The 24630-nt window shown below is 40.1% G+C and overlaps 1 protein-coding gene across 1 annotated transcript in view; it reads right to left on the reverse strand.

Annotated features, from left to right (window-relative positions):
• Positions 1-5319: 5319 nt before the first annotated feature.
• Positions 5320-24630, reverse strand: part of MTAP (methylthioadenosine phosphorylase) — a 32989-nt gene continuing 13678 nt past the window's right edge. The window contains exons 4-8 of the mRNA XM_088156462.1: positions 24268-24435; positions 18450-18552; positions 14435-14674; positions 13801-13923; positions 5320-6260 (exon numbers count right to left, since the gene is read on the reverse strand). Of these exons, the coding sequence (XP_088012588.1) occupies positions 6222-6260; positions 13801-13923; positions 14435-14674; positions 18450-18552; positions 24268-24435 (673 nt within the window). The 3' untranslated portion in view covers positions 5320-6221. The remainder of the gene's footprint in view (positions 6261-13800; positions 13924-14434; positions 14675-18449; positions 18553-24267; positions 24436-24630) is intronic.

Here is a 24630-nt window from a genome sequence, read left to right on the forward strand (position 1 = left end):
AAGCAGCCCTCAGCATGATTTCTAAACAGAAACATTCTTACTTGAGGAGCTGAGTGGCAATCTAGAACATGAGACTTTGACCTCCCAGGTGGGAAAAGCGCCAGCATCAGCACCTTTTTCTCTCCATGGGGCTGGTTGTTGACAGGTAAGAAATCAGGCATGCTGATAGCTGGGAGAAAGGTATCCAGAACAGGGGAGAAAAGACAGAAAAGACACAGGTCCAGCTCAAGAAAGACGTGCCCTGGAGAAAGCAGAGCCAAACATGGTTTCCTGTGCCTGAACACTCCACCCTATCCCGCTCCATGTCTGCCTGGTTTTGTTTGGCTTCTTAGCACTCATCCTTGCAGAAATCCAATGCACTGGCTGATGAAAAGCAGCACTTAAAAGCATTCCTTGCCTATACAGAATAAGCACTTGAACACTGCTGGCTTTATTGTTTTGGTGTGTGAGGTCTTTTTGTTTGCTTGGTTTTATTTCTTTTTTTAGTTGTTGTTTGATTTAGTTTATTTTGATTTTTTTTTGTGGGTGTGTTATTCTTTTTTCTTTTTTTTTTTTTTTACATCTGTTTTCTCTTTAGATGGTGAGCAGCCTAAGAGCCAGAGGAAAAAATGGGAGTAAACCCAAGTTGCCAGTAACACCATGGAGTGGAGAATTTGTACTAAACTGATCCAAGGACAGAGATTATTCCACTGTTCTCACATGCAATTAAGAGGAAAGAAACTCCTACCACCACCATCCTCCTATTAGTTTATCTTGCTGGTTTACCTTCAGGATTTCAGAATCTTCTTGTACAGTTGATAAAAGCCCATAGAAAAGTTGCCTCCTATAAAGCACAAACTATTAAGATTCTAAGGTCAAATAAAAAGATTTCAGATTAAATGTCTTCCTTCTTGTACTAGAGGAACCTCACTGTAGGAAACCAAACAACTGGACAGACTTCATGTGTCCTCGAGAATACATTTCGCTTACAACAGGCACTATTCTCTGTTCCAGTTGAGTCTCATTTACGATATCCCAATGTTCAGATTGAAAACATACTTTCAAGTATGCCTAATCACACAGGTCTTTGCACCACAAATTGCCTGAGTCAACTCATAGCAAAGGTGGTGGAGAAACTGACAATAATCTAAGTAAACAATGGCAAACTTTTGCAAAAGTGTGATCAAATCTTAATTTCAATTCTTTTGCATTGTCCTGCTTCAGCCAACACTACAATGACAGTGGGGAGAGGAAGCAGTTGTTAAAACAGTTAAGCCAAAATTTCCATCTTAGAACGCTGATCCTGCCCAGTGCTGAGCACCTCCTGAATTAATTTCTTCACTTACTGATACTCAGCTGGCTACAATAGACAGAATACTCTCTTGGTGGTTCGTTCTGAGAACACCAACTGATCTCAGATCTGTTTTGAATACTAATACAAAAACTCAATTCTGATGTCATTTGCCACCTGTGCAAATTCTGAGAGATGCTTTGGATATTAGCATGAAAGAGTGTGAAGTGTTAGATGTGTTAGATAAGTGAAAATGAGATATGAGTGGGCAATTTCATGTTAGCAAGATAGATCAATCTTAGGCCACAAAGAATGCTTTAGAGAAAACAGAAAAAGGAGCAAATGAGTGAATCTAATGGCCTGCCTCCTGGTCTAGTCTGTGCTATATTTGAACCCACACTATTGCATTGCCATCAGTACATTATACTGGTAATATGCACACTGGAGGTGCTCTGAGCAAAATAAAGGGAGCTCTTATCCAAGATAAAAGGACTTCAAAAGCCATGAATAGCTGGGGTAAGCAAAATACACCATCCAAACAATCAGTGAAGACTGGGGTAGGAGATAATAGCAAGTCCACAGAGAGCAAGTGCTCATGATACAAGTAAGTGTGGGCTTGGAATATAGCATGGGAGTGGAATGCTACTGAGTCCAAATAGAGAAGTCTCTTCACTCAAAGCAGAAGGAGTTCTGCTGCCTGGAACACCTGTGCCAAGATGAAGCAGAACTCCTAATGAACATCATTGAAAAGACAGTTGGAAAAAAGCTCCTCTGAGTGGGTGTATATCTTCTCTAGCATGTCATTTGCATGTTGACCTTACCCTGCTGTGACATTTTTGCCTGTGGTCTGTGTAAATTTGGGTGTTTAATAAAGTTCCAACCTCTGACTTTGGACACCAACTGAAAACTGAGTAGAGAAATCAGTTGGCTATTTATTGTCTTTCCTGGTCCTTGCCTAATATTGGCAAGCCTCTTGCTTTATGCATCTGTGCTATTTGCAAGCACTCGGTTCCACTCAGTCTCTCCTCTGTGTATGTGGGAAAGAAAATTAGGCTTTGAACATTTATTTCTAACATACCCACTGTTTCCCATCTGCATTTCTCTATTCCCCCAAGGCATATCCTGTAGAGAAGCATGCAAGACTGATCTGTTCTTCAGCAGTTCCTACTAGCTCTAGGGGTGTTCTCTTCAACCCAAAGTTGAGACGGCATTCAGGCCATACAAAGTCTACGACAATTTTGCTAGAGACAGAGAAGCAGGCCTGGAAAACTTGAGGTAAAATTCCACTTTATTAAGCTTTCCATGGTTCTAATCCATTTTGTATGACATGTAATTTACCCACAGAGAAGCTATTTCATTTGCTTCACTGCTTCCTATTTAGGTACCTGTCTTGAAATAACTGGTGTTTAGAAGAGGCTTTAAAGTGGTTTGTGAAACATACACATAGAAAGCAGATAGGTTTCTTGCAGAAAGCTTTGTTAATTTTTCTAGGAGACAGCATTTGGTGTAAGAGATGTTAGTGTAAAACCAAAAGTGTGTAACATGTCATACACAACAACCCAAAACCACAAAGTCTCTATACGATGAGCAGTGATATCAAACTTGGAGGGTACACTTTGGAACCTGGGATGTTTGAAAGCTAGGCAAAGCCACAATTTACCACCCTATATCCTGATAAGCCATTTACCAGACCAAGATGTAATTTTCTAAGAGCCTCAAACTAGTACTTGCTAACACTGATTCTGATGTTATGATATAGGAGCACCAGAAGGCAGTACTCCAAATCTTTCACAGCAAATGGACTCGATAACAGTTGAAAAAAAAAAAAAAGTCATGGAGATACACTCAAACTGAAGTGTGGTGACTTTTATCAGTGAAGCCCTCTGCCCATCACTTCTCATTCTTGTGAAACCGGACACATTCTGAGTCCAAGAAGGGGCCACGGTTCTTTGTTACAATGTTTACTTCATTTTAGTTATGTGATACATACAATTTGTATCATCTTCCTATCACCGGCAATCCTGCCTTCAATGTTTAGCAAGACAATTAAAATCACTTATATTTGGTCCTATCTTTACAGAATTAAACATTATTCTATGCTTTTCTTGCCAATTACCATATCTGTCTGTAATCCTATGGATAATTACTTACAACACATTTCAGAATATAAAATGTACACTGAACTTTGCATAAAACACACTACACGCTACCAGAGTTTTACAAACTATATACAAATTCTGCATGAGATACCGTTAGGTACCAAGCCTGTGTTGACAGAGCAAGTAAATAACACAAAAAGGTCTCTTCCAGCCCACACCATCAATGACAGATAGTCCAATCCTCCCACCACGGGCAGGGACACCTTCCCCCAGGCTTGGCTGATCAGAACTCTGTCTACCTTACTCTGAATACTTCCAAAGATATCCACAACTTTTCTGAACAACTTGTTTCACTGTCTCAGCAGTCCCATCATGAAAGCCATTTTTATATCCAATCTAAATATACCCACTCTGAGTTTAAAACTGTTGCCCTTTGGCCTGTCACTACAGTCTGTGGTGAAATGTCTCTCTCCATCTTCCTCATAAGCTGCCTCTATGTTCTGAAAGGCCACTGCATGGTCTCCCTAGAGCCTTTTCCTCTCCAGTCTGAACAATCCCAACTCTCTCAGCCTGTCCCCTTTGGAAAGGTGCTTCATCCCTCTGATCACCTTTGTGGCCTCTGCTGGACTTGCTCCAACACATCTTTCTTACAGAGGATCCCAAAGCTGGATGCAATACTCCAGGTGGGGTCTGAGCAAAGGGACAAAATCATCTGCCTTAATCGGCTTTTGATGCAGCCCAGGATGCAGTTGGCCTTTTGGGCTGTGAGAGCACATTGCTGGCCCTTGTTCTACTTTCATCCACTAGCACCCCAAAGTCCACCTCCAAAAGGCTGATCTCAACTACCTTCACCTCAACTCAAATGCAGCACCCTCTGCTTGGCCTTGCTGAACTTGGGCCCCATTCTTTGAGCCTGTCAAGGTCCTTCTGGATGGCATTCCTTCCCTCAATCACCACTCAGCTAGGTGCTTTTGCCTTCCACAAACTCAATCTCACTATCTTACTTAAATTGATTAAAATAATACAGTACCTCTGAGGAAAACCACCTGTTCCTGGTTTCCACTTGGACACTGAACTATTGACTCTAACTCTTTGGATGCAGCCATCCTTACCTAGTGTTCTCACCTAGCCTTGCATATGAAGAATTTGTAACAGAAATGTCTAACAGAACCCACTACCTATGGACCTGCTCTGTGCCACTCTCCTGTGACACTAAGAACCCAGTATATAAACAAAAAATTAGCATAACAGTTACCATTATATGTCACTATAAAAAGTGAAGCCCAAGGGGATTGAAAATCGACACCCAGAAAGAACTTTCTCTTAGAACACTCAGATATGATCCTGGCTCTGATCCATTTCACCAAAAGTGCCCAAGGAAAAAAGATAAAAAAGGAAACCATCCTTAAGGCCAGATATATGATTTGGGTTAGTGGAAGGTAATGAAAGCTATGTTTGAGCTCCGACTCCTGCAATCCAAATTCTCAAAAAAATCACCAGGAAATATAGAAAATTGGTTAAGCTGTTTTCCCCAGTATCTGAAAAGCACGTCTACTGGTTTTGCTAGGAAGAATACATGCAGATCTAAAGGCTTTCACAGTAGGAGACTGTGAGTCTTACAGAAAAATACTAGGAAGCTAAAATGTTTGTGTACTTGCTTTCTCCTATTTTCCTTTTGATTAGTATTTTTTTTACAGTACTACGAGGCTCCTTACCGTTCATGTTCCTGATCTTTTCCTTGCATTCTGATCCACTTCTGCCACAGCAATCCCTGCTATTCAGGGACTTAGCACCTAAAGTTCTGAGCAGCACAGTATTTTCTAAAAAGTGTCTTTCTCTGTTGTTTACAAGGTATCACCAACCTGTTCCATGAATGGCAAAAAACATTGTGAGACATAATGACTAGAAGTAAATATAAACCCCCCAATTTCCACACATCTTGGAGAACCATACGTTTCATTCATTTTATTTACTAGACAAGAAGTAGCAGATTATTTTATTAAAATAAAACTGTATTGAAAAAATTGAAATGCATACATTCAATCCACTCGAGCACATTCATCACTTAATACAGGAACTAAAATTAGAGCTGTTCGATGAAGCAGAAATGGCCAGCAGAGTGTTTGAGACACTGTCAGCAAAGTACTTTTTCTGTACAGTTCTGTAATCACATAAGTACATCTTCAGGCACAAATTTAGTTTAGGCATTACTTCAGTCTCCAACACTGACACAACTGCTGCTGTGACAGAACCACCACAATTATCAAATCATGTCTTCTAGCACACAAAACAAATACACTGATTCAAAAAAAAAATCACTGGAATAAAAATATGGATAATGTATAAAAATAGTATCATTTTGATTTGAAATTGTTTGTTCAGCTTTTCTGTTATGTTTCTGTTAACTTTCCAAAGTTGATTGTAACCATGTGCCTTTTTGAAGGAAAATATGGGAGGTAGAAACAGCAATACAAATAGCCCATGAATCTGCTTTCTTAGATCTTATTTTATGAAACTGCAACAAAAATATCACTTAGACTTTCCTTTTTACCATCAGTTAAAAGGTACCACTGATTAGAGGATACTGACTTTTTTTCTCTGACCACTGTTGGATACAGTTTGTCAGTAGGGTTATTTATAGTTGAAAACATACTCAAAATTTAATTTTAACCATCTTGTATGTGATCAAACTGACAAAGATTTTAACAGCAGCCTTACACATGGTCATCGGTCAATGTTTAGTCCATTCTTTTAAGCTTGTAACATTTTTTGAAGATATTGTAACCTCTGAAAGTTCGAAAGTGATTCACTCTTCCTTGAAAGCCCTGAAACTTCAAGGTCCATCCAGGTTGTTACTGCTTTGGCAGGATGACTGAACACTGCACCATTGTCTGAAATACAAAGTCACAGGAGATAAATGCTTCTTTTGCCAATGCAGAGAGAATTACTTGTCATTGTAAAGGTAGACTATGTAGCTTCCATTTTGGTTACAAACACGTGTAACTCATTTCATGTGCATAGTATTTCCAACTTTTTCCAACACCACAGAAATCAATATAATTACAAGGAGGGCATACACACACAAGGAGTTTTCACTACAACTTTTGCAAAGCTATGTTATCGGCTTATTGGTATGGAGAAAAACAACCATATTGCAAAAATACTGAATTATGGACTTTGGGCTCACAGACTACAAATGAAAAATTCTGCAGCATGCTTTCTGTGACTTCTACATGATTTTCTATAAATTCTGAAGTACAGCTATCAAGAACAGAAACCAGTCAGATAGCACTGACTGTGAGTGAATGAAATACTCAAGTTATGACGGGACAGGCAAATTTGACACTAGCCACATTCAAGGGCAGGGTCTCAGAAACATTTGAATTTCAGCTTTTGTGAGAAGTCCTTGGCCTGCAAGTACCTCTGCATGTAGATCAATGCAACTACAGTTGAAGTGAAGCCTTGATGAATTTTCCTCCTCCACTTTACTCACCTGAGTACTCTGATCATATATGTAATTCACTGATTTCACTGAGATACTTTTTGAGGAAGAAAATTACTCCAAAATATTTATAAGATTAGAGTTCTACATACAGAACTTAGGAATGTAATTTTCATTTTGAGATAGGCTATAAAAACCACTAAGTTTTACGACCTTCAACTTGCTATCTGTCAAATCACATAAATGTCCAAGTGACTTCCTGATGAAGTGTATTGAAACACATCTACAATTACCTTACCCAGTCTACACTACTGTAGAGTATTGACTTACCACAACTCTCAAAATACAGCATTATTCCTTGTATCAGAGATCAGACAAATACTATTTCTCACCAGCTAGTACAGAAGTTCAAGAAAAAGGCAGATAGTACCAGCAGGTTTCCCCACAGAGCCAAGAAATTAACCTGAGGAGCACTCACAAGAGCTGACACTTTACCACAAGCTGATCTTTTTACAGCCACACTGTAAAAAAAATCAGTTCTAACAGGACATTGCTTTTACCATTATAGTACAGGAGAGATTATAGATAGTATAGGAGCAATTCTCTTCTGATAGTCATGGGGTTAAACCTTATTGTAATAAAGGTACAGAGCTCAATTCCCAGTTACGATGAGCTAAAATTCTTTTCAACAGGACGGGTGTTTTCTAACTAATACTTCTCCTAGCAAAGATTAAAAAAAAGTCTACTTTATTGGCCCCTGTATGAAATCGTCTGATCTTACCAAATCTTTTACTTCATGGGCAATGAGCCCATGTTTTACATGATAAGTTTTTGTTATCAATGCATTGGATGTAGTTCTTGTTGCCTCTCTCCCAGCTGTCAACTATAGACAAGCTCTCATTGTCCTGAAAGCATCCCTAATATACCTGCACTTCCATATGGGTTCTCTCTTTATAGCTTGCTTCTGCTTCCAGCCCTTGAATGCTGCATTTTTACACTAGAGCTGTTTCCTGTTCTGTCAAGTATTGGTACTGAGCTTGGAGAATACTGCCTTTAAAGACCTGCCAACTTTCTGGAGCTCCTTGACTCTTAAGAGCTGTCTGCTATGAGATTATACATTCGTTTATTAAAAACAAGTATGCTCACCTGAACTCCAGGAACTGTACTGTTAATGGCCTTACTTGCTCCTCATAGGATGTTGAATGCCACAATTGCATGATAATTACAGCAACAACTACCAGTAATTATCACCTCACTAAACAACTCTTCTTAGTGAACAGCTGTATATCACCCATGACTGACCAGCCAGCCCATGCAGAAATTTCCTTGACGCCAACCAGAAATCACTTGCACCACTGTGATCAACAGCACCATCTGCATTTCCAGACACATGACATAAATACCAAGTGGTTATAGCCAGTTCTGAAAGAGTGAAGGCTTTAGCCTGACACTGGAAAATGATCTCTTTACAGCCAGAAAGCCATGAAATACTGGCCTAAAGACTTCATAGATAGTTAAAAAATAGTAACTTGCAAAGTACACTTACACTCACCCACACATCACAGAATAAATGATACATGAAAGAGAACAAATGGCAAGCAGTCTATTCTTTATCCAAAAAACAGCCCTTGGACATCTTGTTTCAACACTGTAGTCTTCCCTAAAGACTTCAGTGAGATTTAGAGGTGACATTACAGGCATGTGTATTGATCTGGGATGAATATCTCCACAGGAGGAGACAGAGAAATACAGTGGGCAGAGACTGACAGCACATTTTCTTCTGCCAGGTGAAGCTCCTCCTGTCATAGCAGCCAGATTACAGATATTGGAAAAGAAAAGCTGTATCTATGTAGAGCTTTACTGTTTCACATGCTTCCCCAACACTAGAACAGACATCTGCAAATGCCCACTTGAGATCCACAGCTGTGGCTTGGATATATGCTGCCACTGACAGCAGTGCACCAGCTGCAGTCTTATGCAGTTTGCTCCTTCTCTGTATTCCTTAAAACATTTCCACAGGGCATAAAAGGGGTGTGCTGCCTCCAACTCTAGGAAAAGGTGCTTCCAAAACGGATCAGTTCAAAAAAACTCCATCATCTGGCCTTCCAAACTCCCACCACAAAATATGCTGAAGTACACTACAAGACAGTGGTTTAAAAAACTCCTTATGGTTCAATTACACACTTGTACAGAGGCACATACATGTACCTTTCTCTTTGCTTCCATGCAAAATTGCCTCTCTCATTCATTAACGCCAATCCTTCCTCTGCTTTATCACCACTGAATCCCCCAAAAAGGAACATTTTTAGCCTTTCCTGATGTTCCTAAGTAAAATTAAAGGAAGCTGCCAAAGCTTCTGGAGCTTCAGAATTTCTCACTATTCCAGAGTTCTTGTTCTTTCAAGTCATTAACACTTGTGGCTCCTACTTTCTTGATATAAAATTTCAATCCCTACTGCCTGTTTCCAGCTCTTCCAGTGCCTTCAGATCAATTCCCCTTCTCAGTACACTATCACTCAAACCTATCTGCAAAGAACATAAACACCTAATTGCAAGTGAAACTATCTCAATATTCATAATTGATAGGAGGCAGTAGATATTTAAGAGAAAAAGCGTTAAGAAGCAACATTAGGACAGAGTGACTCTTCCTCTGGTGCATTACATTTTCTTCTTTCAGCAAACAGCACTTAGGGGACTGAACTGGAAGAAGCACTTGTCAATGAACTGAAAGAAGAGCTGGTGTTCATTAAAGGGGAACATCACAAATGTAGTTCTCCAGTTTGCCAGCTCTCTTTCACTCCCAATGAAGATTCAAGATAATCCCACAAAGAAACACGAGAGGACACTGCTCACTGCCTGCCAGAAACCAAGGCGGATTCATCAGTACTTAAGCAGCATAATAGACTTGGGAACCATTTCCTCTCGTGCCAGTATGAAAAAAGTGCCTGAGGAATATCTAGCACATTTTACATTATTTGTTCAAACTCTGAGTTTGCTATATAGCTAGGCATCTGTATTAAAAAGTGCAGTCCTGTCCTCTGAAAATGTTTTCTGTGGATTAGAGGGAAGAAGCAATAGTGATGTTGTTGCCTCACTTATCCATCCATGATACAACTTCCTAACAAATGTAAAAGGGAAAGGAAAAAGTCAGTTGCCTCTCTCATATGTATAGAGGGAATATTAAAATAACTGTTTCAGATAACCAGGTGAGGAAGATTCATAAACATAATTCATAATTCAGTAACTCCTAATGAAAAGTAGATTTTTCAGTACAGAATTGGCAAAAGATTAATTTCAAGAATTTGGGTTAGAATTCTACAAACCTGACCTGGTCATTTGTGCTTTAAAAGTGTCCAAGGTGAATTTTACTAAATATGTTCCCTCCATGACTAAAGCAGAGATGAGAATCACTGGTATGATGTATTGGTTTTACATGGCGTGCTTTTGGTAACAAGGGGCTAGAGATGGGCCTCTGTGAGAAGGTGCTGGAAGCTTCTTCCATGTCCAGCAGAGCCAATCCCTGGTGGCTCCAAGGATGGACATGCCACTGGCAAAGGCTGGGCCAATCAGAAGTGATGGTAAAACCTCCGTGATAAGAGATTTAAGAACTCAAAACTAAAAGGGCTTGTGCAGTTGTAAATGCATCAGAGAAGAGCGGAGTGAGAACATGAGAGAACAACAACTCTGCAGACACCAAGGTCAGTGGAGAAGGAGGGGCAGGAGGTGCTCCAGGCACTGCAGCCCCTGGTACAACAGCTGTGCCCCTGCAGCCCATGGGGATCCATGGGGATGCAGAGATTCACTTGCATCCCATGGAGGAGTCCCATGCTGGATGCTTGGAGGAGGCTGTGACACTGTGGGAGACCCATGGAGAGAGGTGCCCTGCTCCTAGGCTGGAGCAGCCTGTCCTTGGAGGACTGCACTCGATGGAAGAATGACCCACACCACAGCAGTTTGAGGGGACCTGGTGCCCATGAGATGGAGCCACATTAGAGAAGCTCATGGAGAACTGTCTCCCACGGGAGGGACCCCAGGGTGCAGCAGGAGAACAACTCCTCTCCCTGAGCACTGGGAGCAGCCTCGGGTGATGAACTGACCATAATCCCCTTCCCTGTCTCCTTGCACTTCTGGGGTAGAAGGTAGAGCTGGAAGAAGGTGGAGGGAGGGTGTTTTTAAGGGTTTATTTTACTTCTCATTACCCTGCTCTGATTTTGTTAGTAATAAACTAAATTAAAATCTCTAATCTGAGCCTGTTTTGCTCATGACAGTATTTGATTAGTGATTATGGTGGTTTTGCATGGCTTGATTTTTGGTGAGGAGGGAAGAAGTCAGCCATGGAAGTGATTTTCGGTGAGGAGTTGCTAAAAGCTCCTTCTGTGCCTGGCAAAACCAATCGCTGGCTGGCTCTGAGAACAAGCACACTGCTAAGTCAATTGGAAAAGCTGGTAACGACTCTCTGATAACATATTTAAGAAAGACAAACCATGGGAACTCTCTTTTCTTCCTCTCCTTGGAGGGGTGGTGGCAGGGGCTGCTGGAGCATGCTGTAAGGGGCCATCCCCGCACTGCAGCCGGCACTGGGAGTGGCCCCACAGACGAGACTGGGGGCGGCTGGGGCCAGGAGTGGCCGAGTGGCCACCACCATCTTGGCATGGCCAGCCATGGACTTTGCCTGCCTGGCCACTTCTAGTCTGCTGCACTGCAAACAGAAGGGCAGAAGCAGCGGCAGCAGCTTCTCCTTTTCTGTGTCCCGCACAAAGAGAGGCACTGAACGGAGCCGGTGCTGTGCTGGCTGGCGCGGCCCACGTGGAGCCAGTGGGTGGGGACCATGAGACCAGCAGTGACAGGCATGGTAAGCAATTCCTTGATGTAGAGCCTGGACAAGATCAATCTCTCAGCACTGCGGAAACCCATAAAATTTTTTCAATTGATAGAACTCGAGAACAAACAAACCTATGAATACCAATTCTCTCCCGAGTCAGAGAAAAGGGAAAAAATGAAGGCACATGAGGAGAACAGCATGGCAACACCAAGGTCAGTGAAAAGGAGGGGGTGGAGGAGGAGGTGCTCCAAATGCTGGAGCTGAGATTGTTCTGCAAGCCATGCTGAGGACTATAATATAACAAACTGTTTCCCATGAAGTGCATGAGGGGAGGCAGAATTCACCTGCAGCCTGTGAGAAAAAGGTGCTCGTGGCTCAAGTGTGTGGATGCTGAAAAGCTGTGATCTCATGCCAGGCCTGAACACAGAGAGAAAGAACTCTTGCTTCCAGAGACAGAGGAAGACGACCCCTGCTTCCAAACTAGAACAGCTCATCCTTAAAAGACTATACCCCATGAACTGAAATGGCCCATGAATTAACAGTTGTGGTAAAATTGTTTGCCCGTGGGAGAGACTCACGTTGCAGTGGGTTGGGCGGGACTGCTACTCATGAAAATTAGAACCATGTTGGAGGAGTTCACAGAGAACTGTCTCCCATGGGAAGGACCCATGGTATAGCAAGAGACTCCTCTCCTTAAGTGAACTGAAGTAAGATTTTTAGAGGTGACAAACTGACAAAAACCCAATGTTTTGTCTCCCTGAGCTGTCAGTGGGAAGGAAAGAGTGGCTGGGGGAGGGGGGAAGGTGTTCTAAAGGTAGTTCCCATTATCCTTTTTGAATTCTGTTAATAAATTTTTCTTTATACCTTTTAAAGTTTTGAGTCTGTTTTGCCCTTAAGAGTGTTTTCTCCTAATCTTTATCTCACCCCATGAGCTTTTAAATTTCTTTCTCTTTCCCTCTCCTCTGCTCGACTATAGCAGAGAATGAGTGAATGACTTTTCATGGGTGCACTGGTGTTTGGCCAGTGTCAAAATCATGACATTTTTGGTGGAGAATGTGGGCAAGCATGATCACTTTGAAATAAGGATATTAATTGGAAGAAATAATGGGCAAAACAAGTATTAAATCACAAAATTAAGTAGAATGACAATGGGAAATTTGTATTGTAATTTTAGAGAAAAATATAGGGGTGGATTTTTTGTGTAATTTGTCTTTTTGGTTCTGTGTAGTGATTATGCCTTAGATTTACTGTAGAGAACTTTTTCTTCTGTTTTGTTTAGTAGTTTTTTGTTGTTCTAACTAAGGATTATATGCTGAGTGCAATTTGGATAGCAATTCTTAAATATGTGAGTCATAGGGGCCAGGGTGGAATTATCCTCTGATTTTGTTAGTAATAAATTAAATTAATATCTCGAAGCTGAGCCTGTTTTGCTTGTGACAGTATTTGATGAATGATCTCTCCTGGTCTATATCTCAACCCAGTAAAATAAAACTTGTTGAGAAGCTGGATAGACATCCAAACAGTTTAAACATTGGCTTCCTCATCTTTGTTATAACCACAAATGAATCTCGAGTATGCCTGTGAAATACAGGTGATAAAAACACAAGTAAGCCTTGTCTAAGAAAAATTCTGCTTAAGAACTCCCTCACTAATATATTTTGAAATGTTTTTCTTGTCCATATTTTTTCATGCATTTTGGACTTAAAACCTATGGAAAACACAATTCTAATAATTTCAAACCCATATCTTTTAAGACTTTTCCTCTTCTATATATTAAAGTGAGCATAATGTTTTTGGTTTGGTTCAGTCTTCCACTTGACTCTCCTTTGTGCTAAGATGCAAGATCAGGGTTTCATTTGGATACTCAACATATATTTGTATCTTATGAACATCTTATGGTTGACGTCTCACTTCATCAACCATACATAGCTATCTGTATTTTTTAACCTTTTCCAAAACTTCTTGCAAAACTGAAGCTAGATCTTGGCAACAAACCGTGCAAGAATCGTGTAGAATCTGTCCGCCCTTCTTCAATGAATTTGGTTTCTTGAAGCATTTACTCTGAAACATTTTGATTTAAGCAAAAACATCCTGTAACATACACCTGTGTTATGTGTGCACACACATACACTGTCCCTTGTACTCATCAGCCTCATTTGTGTACTTACTTTCAGAGTGTGCAGGGTGTCGGTCCATTCCATGGAGCCTATCTGAGGTATAGCAGTAAGGAGTATGCTTGTAGCCTTATTTGCATTCCCTTTCAGCGTCTTTAAAACTTTATCCACTGAAACCTGGAAATACAATACGACTGAGTGCTGTCTCCCAATTTTGATGGCACACATTTTAAACACCCAAATAAATTTATCTCAGAAGTGTAAAAGTGAACCCTTAGAATATCAGTCTTTTTAGATGGCACAAATGTTTTTTCCTCTCTATGTGTATGGTTTATACTCGTGTATTGCAAACAAATAGGAGAACTAAAGCATATATACTGTTTTGCACAGAGCTGCAAAAGAAAAAAACACAGACCAATTACAGGAAGACAAATCACATGAGCTTCATACTCAAAGACCCCCTGATTCAGACAACAAGAAACAAAAGGTTTGCTAGTAGTTAGGCAGGTTTATGAAAATGAATGAGATAACAACAACTGACTATTTTTAACTTTCACAATCATTCATCAAGAAAACTTGGGGATAGTACTGTAATTAAGAACAGTACAGCATGTAATCTCTTATCAAAACCTATATATTCTTATCCAAATCCCTCAGGACAACACCAGAGGAAAAAGGTTTCACTCACTGCTTCTTCATGTTCCTTCCAGCAGTCATAATCTGTTGCCATGGCAATACTAGCATAACTCATTCCAGCTTCCTTCGCAAGGATCACTTCAGGCACCGTAGTCATGTTGATAACATCAGCTCCCCAGCTGCGAAACACACAGCTTTCTGCTCGAGTGCTGAAACGCGGGCCTTCAATTGTGATCATTGTCCCCTTGGAATGACACTGGAGCCCCAGCTTCTTGGCAGTGTCAATAAGAACCTGCAAAACACGCCGATGTCGAGGAAAGACAGTAATTCCCCTCATGCACTGCTCTGGCATCCCATCAAAAACTTGCACATAAAATAAGTTAGATTTATACAAAGTAGTCATATTTCATATGACTACAGCTGTCCAAAACCAAAGATGAGTTTTGTCTTCCTCACTCCACAAGAGAAATTAATGCTTCTACCAAGAGGGATGAACCTGAACTCATCTGATTTTGTTAGTATCAGTTGGATTACTGCTTTCAACGCAGACCAAGAAGACTGGGAAACAGAGTATTTTTGCACATTTAGACTGTGCCTGCACTGCAGGGAGAGCTGCAGGTAAAAGCATTCCACTACATGTGGGCTACAATATCACATGGTGGAGCTGAGCCAGTGAGAACAGTAGTAAGAAATTTACATTTTGAAAGTAAAACTCTACAAGCACATACTTCAAAGAGCACTCTGGTCATCTGTGCAGAAATTATTACCACATCTTCCCATGCCAGTGGCTGAGCTGTACACTGGACATACATCAGTTTTTTTAGTTACAAGAACCTCATATACAGCAGAATAATCCTGACTTTTATCTCTTGGTAATTGGCCTGAATAATGCCAGTTAATACAGCAGGAATAAGAGCATGCCAGTCTAGGTAAATGGGACTAGGATACCCATCACTGTCCTGAGTAGGAAAGTGAAGGAACTATGATGACATCTATTTAAAATGGCCATTAAAAAAACAAAAAAGGAAAAAAAAAGTTGTTAGCCAGGAGGGACCTTCATAACACAGAAGCAGTGAAAAACCTAGTCTGACATCACTAGAAGCAACTTCTTAGCATTGTGGCTTACATCATGTGGAGCAGCTTCCCTGCAAAACACTATGAGAAGCCTACACTCAACACAAACAGATGCAACAAGCAGCAAAAGCTCAAGTGTGCTACGTGACCTTGTGGGGTGCCTTCTTCCTGGCACGTGGAGCAGTGGATTGTGCGGAGCAGTAGATCTTGTGTAGCAGCACAACAACATAAAGCTGGAGTACCCACATCTGCCACTGCAGACACATGTAGACAGGTCTGCACTGTATCTGGGTTGTGGCAACACCTGACACACCTACAGGTGTGAGGAAGAGATTGAGAGCAGCCCTGCCAAGAAGGACGGGGGTGATGAATGATGAAAAACTCAACATGACCTGGCCATGTGCACTCACAGCTCAGAAAGCCAATGGGATCCAACGCAGTGAGGGAGGGGAAGGGAGGGGCTGCTGCCCCTCTGCTCTGCTGAGACCCCACCTGGAACCCTGCATCCAGTTCCGTGGTCCTTACTTGTAAGAATGACATGGAACTGTTGGAACAAGTCCAGAGGAGGGCCGCGAAGTTGATAAGAAGACTGGAGCACCTCCCCTATGAAACAGGTTAAGAAAGTTGAGCCTGTTCAGCCTGGAGAAGAGAAGGCTGCCGAGAAACCTCATAGCAATCTTCCAATATCTGAAGGGTTCTACAAGGGAAGGTGGAGAAGGACTCCTTCTCAGGAACTGTAGTGATAAAACAAGGAATACCAGGAGCAAATTGAAAGAAGGGAAATTTAGGTTAGATATTAGGAAGGAATTTTTTAACGTGAGGGTGGTAAGACAGTGGGACAAGGCTGCCCAAGGAGGCTGTGGATGCCCCAACCCTGGGAGTGTTTAAAGCATGGTTGGATAAGGCCTTGAGCAACTTGCTCTATTGGGAAGTGTCCCTGCACATAGCAGTGGCAGTTGGGACTAGATAATCTTTAAGGTCCTTAATAACCCCTTAATATTCTGTGATTCATTCTGTGTTGTCAGTTGATCTAATATTAATCACACCGATTATTTTGGTTTATTGATGCATTAATTCTGAATATATGTTTAGCTGAATGCCAGTTAATTACATTGTTAATATATCAACAGCCAACTGACATGAGAAAGCCATATGTGAGCAGCACTTTTCTGAAACTCTTTACGAAGTTCCAACTTTACTACCTGTAAGATGTTGTGTTGAGCTCAGTTTCCAAAAGCATCAATACCCAAGATACCCTGTATTATTCAAAACTTCTGAGAGAAAAAAATAAACTCCATTTAGATTCTAATTTAATTTACAGTGCATAAACGAACTAAACCAGATCATTTAAATGTATTTGTACAAATGCAATATAATATCAAGGTTTCAGCTGTTTAGATGCAAAATTCCTTAAATATGTTACATTCATAATTTTGGCTTTTTCATAATTATTGCATTTATCTATGAAATTCCTCTCAATTGGGATAGAGACTCCTCCTTAGTCTCACACAGAGCTCAAAACCCAAATGTTCTATAAAACATCTCTTAGGTGGATTAGAATGCACAGGCTAATGAGATAATGATCACATGTCTGTGACTGGAAAATACCTAAATGTTTTTTCTCTGTTTGAAAAGGCACATTTCTCTGCTGGCTTTTCAAAAAATGTAAAACCCTAATAACATCTCTATCTAGCTAACAACTGAAAGAAAACTAGTCTTGGCATATGTTTCCTGCAGTCTCAGGAAATGTCTTATGTATGAGTACTTAGTTTTTTTAAAAAATTAAGTACTGCCAATCACCAAAATGGTAACACTTTTTAATCCATTTCTTAATAAACTCCTTGGATCTGCTGGGACATGACATCATGCTCACAGAAGAAACTGACTAAATGCCAACTAATCTTTGGTAGGAGCACGTGGCTAGGCTGTTTGCAAGAAAAATGCGAAGTATTCTGCATAAATTACTGCTCAGTGAAAGACAGGCAAAAGCATGCACATATTTAATATGCAGTAGCTTGTTTCTTCATGAGACTTAAAATATCTTTAGCTTATTGTAGAACACCTTGATTCCCAGTGTGACTATCTCTAAACCACAGTGTGACCAATTAGCAAAAATAGCACACAATGACACTGAACCAAATTGGTGACAAAAGCAGAATAGCCCAGAAGTCCAAATGTTTGAATGTGCTCTGGGTATAGATTGTGCCACCTGCTTCACAATTCAGCTTTGTCTTGATTGCAAGAATACACCTCTCAAATGAATATGACTCATTCTGTAAGTACTCTTGTTTCTCTGAAGAATGTACCTCCTTGCAGCCACTGACCAGAGCATTCCACAAAATATGCAGTTCAATCTTCAACCTTCCTTTTTCCTCAACTCTAGGAATACACTAAAGTGACATATTTAATCAGATACACTCCTCCCAGAAGTTTATAAAGGTGCTCAAAAATAGAGAAGTGTTTCAGACTCTCTAGTCTAAGCCTGAAAATCTTGAAGTGACACAACTGAGAGCAACAGCTAAGAATAAAAGGCAAATATCACTTGGCTTGTTTCAACACTTAACATCCTAAACCTCGACTCTACACCACCACTTACCTCTACAATGCACAACAGCACAAACGCAATACTGCAATTTTTGTGAATGTTAAAGTACTACTAATTTAAATATTTAAGTATGTAGAGTGCCTCTACCATAGGTGCAGCTTTATTGAGGAAAAAAAAAGGGAACTGATTTCTAATTCTAACTACTTTGTTCACTTTGTTTCTTTCTTGGCTGGTTAATTGATAAATAAAGATTTTTCTCCTGTTATTAAGACTGGGAAAATCTGTTGCCAATTGACTGCTTCTGCATACATTCCTTAGGAGGAATCTGAGAAACAGGATAAAGAGATGCATATTGCCTCTGTATTCTAAGAATGCATAATTACACTAATATATCACAAAAAGTGCCATAAAAACAACATTTCTTAATACTATTACAGAATTCACTAACCTCTCTGGTTTTGGTGCAGAATGGCTCAGCCATTGGAATATGACATACTCCTGAGAGAGTGGAATGTTGTCCATCATATAAAGTACAATGTCTTTTAGTTGTCCTAGAAAAGCAGAAAACTTCCTTAGAAAGAGCAACAGAAAGAGAAAGCAACAAATTGATACAAACCAAAAAACACAGCATCCCTGGGAGCAAAAGAAAAAATCAGTATGAATTAGTGACCACCTGTAATTCTGTCCTGCCTCTGTACAAATCATTGAGAATTGAGCTGAAGAGTATAAAACTGTTATTCCACTAGTGCATTGTCAATTCATTATGAAAAATCTTTTGTTAACCGTTAACTGTTAACAAACAGCCCTATTGTGATGTGATTTCACTGCAAAACAATTAGCTAATTTAATAGTCAGGCATGTAACCTCTGGAAAAACAGTATAAGTAAGCTTTAAGAAAGAGAAGGAGTAAAATCTCGATTACCACATGGCTAGTTGAAATACAACTTGTTCATAACACTGCATTCCTACATTGAAAGGATGGGAATTTACAGGAACAGCTTACAGCATGAAGTGGGAATTTAACTAGAAAAACCTTGGACCAGGATGTCTTCATGTTCTCAGAAAGATCACACACACATGCTAGAAAAATCCTTTTTCTCTCTTCTTTCAATGGATGGAAATGGTCAAACACGTTGAAACTACCATCCAGCATGCAATTTCGGAACACATGGAACTGCTATCCACTAACACTTTACTCTCAAATGCACTTCCTCAAGCTAATCCACACAATTGGATAGTGCAAATTGTCTACAACAATGTTCTCAGACACTCCCGTCTTCCCTGCAGTGTCACATACAGTGTTTTACAGGAGAAAATAAAGACAATAGCCAAATTCAATCCACAACTGAAATACAAAGTATCTGCTGGTAATACTTTTTATAACAGCTCCCCAGTAAAGTCTCTAGGAAATATTTAGAAGAAGGTTTTAAATACAAGTTATATGTTACAGTAGGTTTGGACAAAAAAAATGCATCAATAGGGTAGTCTTAAGAAAGAGATTGTAAAATAGGAAAGAGAGGGTAAAATTAAAAACATCTGGAAAATGGGATACAGATGTTAAAATCAGTTGAAGCACTAAAATTAATTTTTCCTTTATGGGATACTGAAAAGCTGCAAATAGAATATATATAATTTTTCACACTTTTCTATTTTGTCTGCTTATAAATTATTTAGAGTTGGAAGAAATGGTAAAAGCCACAATCCATTTCCTGCATTATAGTATTCAGATGTTGTTAGTCAGGCACTGTCAATTAGAAAAGCCCAAGGAAAGATCTTATATGCATAAATATTAGTATCTGACTTTCAGATTCCCTGTGTACTTCGAAGAGAACGACCACATCACTACGTGGCCTCATAAAGAAATCCTATGACATTTAGCAGCATTCATACAAACCACATGGGACTAAGTAACACCAGTAAGACCCATAACTGCCTTGAGCAATGCACATGTTCACACTCATACAATTTCTCTTCTGCATCTGTTGTAGTTTAAACCTACCTGGAAATTAAATCGCACTAAACCCTTGTACCTGCAGCAACAGTCACACTTTTAATCTGACAATAAGGCGGTTTTTGCTCCTTCATTTTGGTTTTATCACAGTAACGCACGATTTTCTGGCAATTCTGACTATGACTGATTCTAGGAAGCAAAATGCAACTCAAATAAATGAACAAACAAGTAATTTCCATCTGTGACAAATAGCCCTCTACCACCTCCATCATCACCTTCCTCCTTCTTTCAGTAGCACTGAATTATCAAACTACTGGCAATGAAAGAACAAAATGTAAATTCAGACTGGCATAAGTATATAAAAATCAGTCTCAGTATACTCTGCATCTTCAGGGATACAGAAAGAAAATTCTACAAAAAAATTTACAGGGTGTAACAATACTGCAGGAATTGTAGTTGTGTTTGTGACACAGAGAACAGAAACAATAAAACTGGCAGTTGTTACAGGAAGCTATTTTCTGCATCTCCCCAGCTGAGTTCAGTCATTGTCCTGGTTTGAAAGACAGGTGTCTGCTAGGGAAAAGCAGAATGGAGGAAGTAAACCTTCTCCCCCTGAATTAGTCTAAGTTTGAAATTAAGTGGTTCTCAGGCAAAGATATGGGGATAGGAATAACAGTTCTTTACTAGTATGTGTAACAAGGCAAACAAAACAACAACTGCAGCATTAACCCCAGCCAGAACAGGAACCCAGCTCCGATCCTCTCGGCCGCGGGTGCTTTCCCCTCGGTGCAGTTCCCGTCACGGCCAGCAGGGGCGCTGGCGGCTCCCGGCGGGCAGGGCAGGTGCGATGATCCCCCCGTGGCTGCAGGGGGCGCTGGGGTGATGGCGGCTGTGTCCCAGATGGGAAGGGATGGAAAAGAGAAGCTTTGCTCACCAGCACTGGGGACAGTGTTGGTCACAGTGCTCCAGTAAGATGCTTGGAAACAACAAGCTGAAGCAGGAGGGCACCCTGGCAGGGCAGGGGGTGCAGGGTCCAGCAGCAGAAGAAGAGGCAGCTCCTGGCATTGGGATGGTGGTGGTAGCAGTGACCTTCCTCCTCCGAAGTCAAGAGCAAGCAAGAAAGAGCAACTGTCCCACTCTCCTTTTACCTGCTTCTAATCTCGTGGTGTCCTCCCCACATTGAGAGAAATTCCCAGAAAAACAGGGAGGTTTTCCCTCTCACTATCTCTAGGACCTAGCTATCAGTGCTTCTTAGCATGTCAACAGGAAAAAATTCCACAGACAAAGAGGAAAGGAAAAACCAACCCCTAACAGTCATTCAAGAAAGTTAACTGTTTTGTTCTCCTTTTCCTAGCAAACTTCAGCAGCAAACCAAACAGAAAGTATTCAAAAGCCCCCAAATAGTCTGATGTAGTCAACTGACTAACAGTACTGCAACTGACTAACAAGAGTTAAAGGCAGAAAAAATTATCCTAGATTTTTGAGGTACCTGTTTAAAGAAGAGAACAAGTTTTGCAGCCTGTGCAAGTGGCTATTTTTGGATCTGGAAGTAAGGAGAATGCACTGTATGTATTTTTGTATTTATTTACTAAAATGTGTCTTTTATTGTTTAAATACACAAAATAATAAGCATAAAGAAAGCAGAGACTATATATGGAATCAATTTTGGAAATCTTATATAATTCTAATTACACCTACTCAGTGTTTCACATGGTAAGTCAAATCCATTGTAGGCAGAAGTCCTACACTACTCCTTGTATTGCAATTCTGTCATCAATTTCACGTTGTGCATGCCCAAGGACAACTGCTGCCTCCAGTTTTCTGCTTACTTCTAGCTCTTCACCCATTCCTATTCATTATTCCTTCTTTTTGCTTCAGACATGTAAGGAGAATTGAGAATAGGAATTCTCCCTATTAACAACAAATATAGAGAGAGCCCAGATACTAAAAGGTACCTAGACACCAGAAGGCACTGATTTTAATGGTGGCCTGAGTAAATCCTTGCCACCTAGACCACAACTTATTTTCTATGTGCTGCCTGGCATGGGTTAACCACTATATCAAAGCCAGAATACCTTTCAAGGAAATAACTGACTAATTTTACACTGTTTATATGACACTGATCTTTCATTAGGGTTAGAAGGTATTTAATGAAAATTCCATCTTTTTGGATGTTGGTGGACAACTAAAATATTCTGTCTCATGAAAATATCTTCCCATCAGTAGCACTGTTGGCATAATGACTAATATAATGCAATCTTAGACTGCTGTGAAGAGTTAAATGTAGACCCTATCTCCAAAGACCTAGCAGTCTAACACTCCCTGGCACAGAACATTATGAGAAAAAGACTTGACACAAAAATTCAGCTGTCAAAAAAGACGGACTATTACAATATATTAGTTTTCTGAATAAAACTGCAAGTTGGGGAAGACTTTTAAATTCACATTACATACAATTTTCCACATTGGAACATTTTCACATGCTTTTCTGAGCAGCATTTTGGTTTCCTGATGCCATTAAACCAGTCACAGCCAAGTTTCCACTTCCCTATGTCAAAACGAAAACTTACTTGCCCAAACAAAACATTGCTTGTAAATAGGCTATACCATTACTACTGGTGACCATCTGAATAAACTCTAAACGAAAACACAAATCACAGAACAGCTGAGGGCAGAAGTGGCCTCTGGAGGTCACCTGGAGGTCCACCTAGAATGGGCTGTCCAGGTCCATATCCAGATGGCTTTGAATATCCCCAAGGACAGAGACTCTGCCAGCTCTCTGGGCAACCTGTGCCAGTAATCAGTCACCTTCAGTAAAAAATGTTCACTGGTGCTCAGAGGGAACCTCTTGTGTTTCAGTCTGTTCCTGCCTCTGATCCTAGGCACTGCTGGACAAATCCTGGCTTCTTCTGTGCACCCTCCCTTCAGGTATTTCTACAGATCAATCATATTCCCCTTGAGTCTAGTCTTCTCTAGGCTAAACAGTCTCACTGTCTCAACCTCTCCTCTTAGGAGAGATGCTACAGTCCTTTAGCATTTTCATAGTCTGCTGTTGGGCTCTCTCTAGTATGTCCATGTCAAAACTGCACTGTGGAACCCAGAACTAGATAAAGTACTCCAGGTGTGGTTCACCAATGGCAAACAGAGGCTCCCATCACTTACCCAGGAGTCTGCCAGGTGATAATGCAGTCAAAATAACTGGTGCTTGACTCACGTTCATCCAAACCATGTCCCCAAGTCTATTTAATATCTTTCCTACATAAATCAGTATCAATACTAAAAAAAAAAAGACCTTTGTCAGCAATATAGCTGATATTCACCCATCAACTCTAGCATAACAGGAATCATTTTATATGGGGCTTGCCCTTGCAGGGTACTTAGTAATTTAAATACACTGTATCTAATACCTATTCTTACAAGAAAAAAAGCATTTCAGTTACACATGAAAAAAAAATTAAGTAAAAATTTTAATAGCACTGCAGTGCTGGGAACAAATCTAGGTTTACACGTTCAGTTGGCAATGAAATATTACCAGCAGCACCAGAAATGCTCAAAGAAGCTGCATACACCATTTTAAATACTTCAAATTAGGTGGAATACCCAAATACGACTTCAAGATATAACACACCTCCAAATATTTAATTTACCTTTAAAATGTGCAACCAGATCTTTGAATTATTGGTTTTGCTGGTGATCTTTAAATGTAGCAGTATTTTGCCTCCAGCTTTGCTTGAATTTTTCTAGTGAGATGATCAAGGAGAATAGAATCGGCTGATACACAGAGACTTTGGAAACAAATTTACTTGCTGATGATTCTTAACAAATAAGACATGCAAGCATCTATTCTTGTTTTAAAACAATCTCCTCTCTTTTTCTACTGTGTTGCATTTATCTCCCTTGTGCAGGACCTCATTATTATGGCATGTATTTTCCTAGCTGACGCCTTCTTATGCTTTCTTGTACCTCTCCATCTCATTTCAGATTCTTCATAAAAATTGAAATGGCCTGTGCTCTTATTCATGCTTCTCTCCCATATCTGAGAATAGAAGATTTCTTTTACTTCTGAACAGTCTTCCCACTGAGCTATACTTTAGTTCATTTATGGTCATTTTTCAAAGCCTGGCACTTCTGTGTCTGTTAGAAAGGAACTTCTTGTAATTGAATTCCCATTTCCGATCATATTTTCTTGTATGAATCCTACTTTTTGACTGAAGAACTGAGGCTATAATCTTATTGTACAAAAACTTAATTTAACATGAACATGTTATTATATGGTTTTACTCCATTTGTCTTCTTTTTCCTCCTTCTTACTCACCTGTCAATGAACTGGTCAATTATGACAAGATCACCAGGTTGTATTTCCTCTCTTAATGAACCACAGGCAGTAGTCACTAATACATGGGAACAATTTTCTTCTTTTAATGCCCAGATATTGGCACGGTAATTGACGTTTGATGGCATAATCGTATGATGCCTTCCATGTCTGCAAAGATATATGAAGCAAGAGAGTAAAATAAATCAGACTGAAATTGCCTTTCTTCTCCCAAATAAGGAGAATTAAAGGAAACATATTTCCCCTAACAATATTGGAAGTGGAACTGACCACTTCAGCCACTTCCATTGTATTTTGTTTTCCTAAATGTATTGAGCTTCTCTTGGAATTCAATTTAAGAAGCAG

The sequence above is a fragment of the Sturnus vulgaris genome, chromosome Z, assembly GCF_052056855.1.
Source record: "Sturnus vulgaris isolate bStuVul1 chromosome Z, bStuVul1.hap1, whole genome shotgun sequence".
NCBI lineage: Eukaryota > Metazoa > Chordata > Aves > Passeriformes > Sturnidae > Sturnus > Sturnus vulgaris.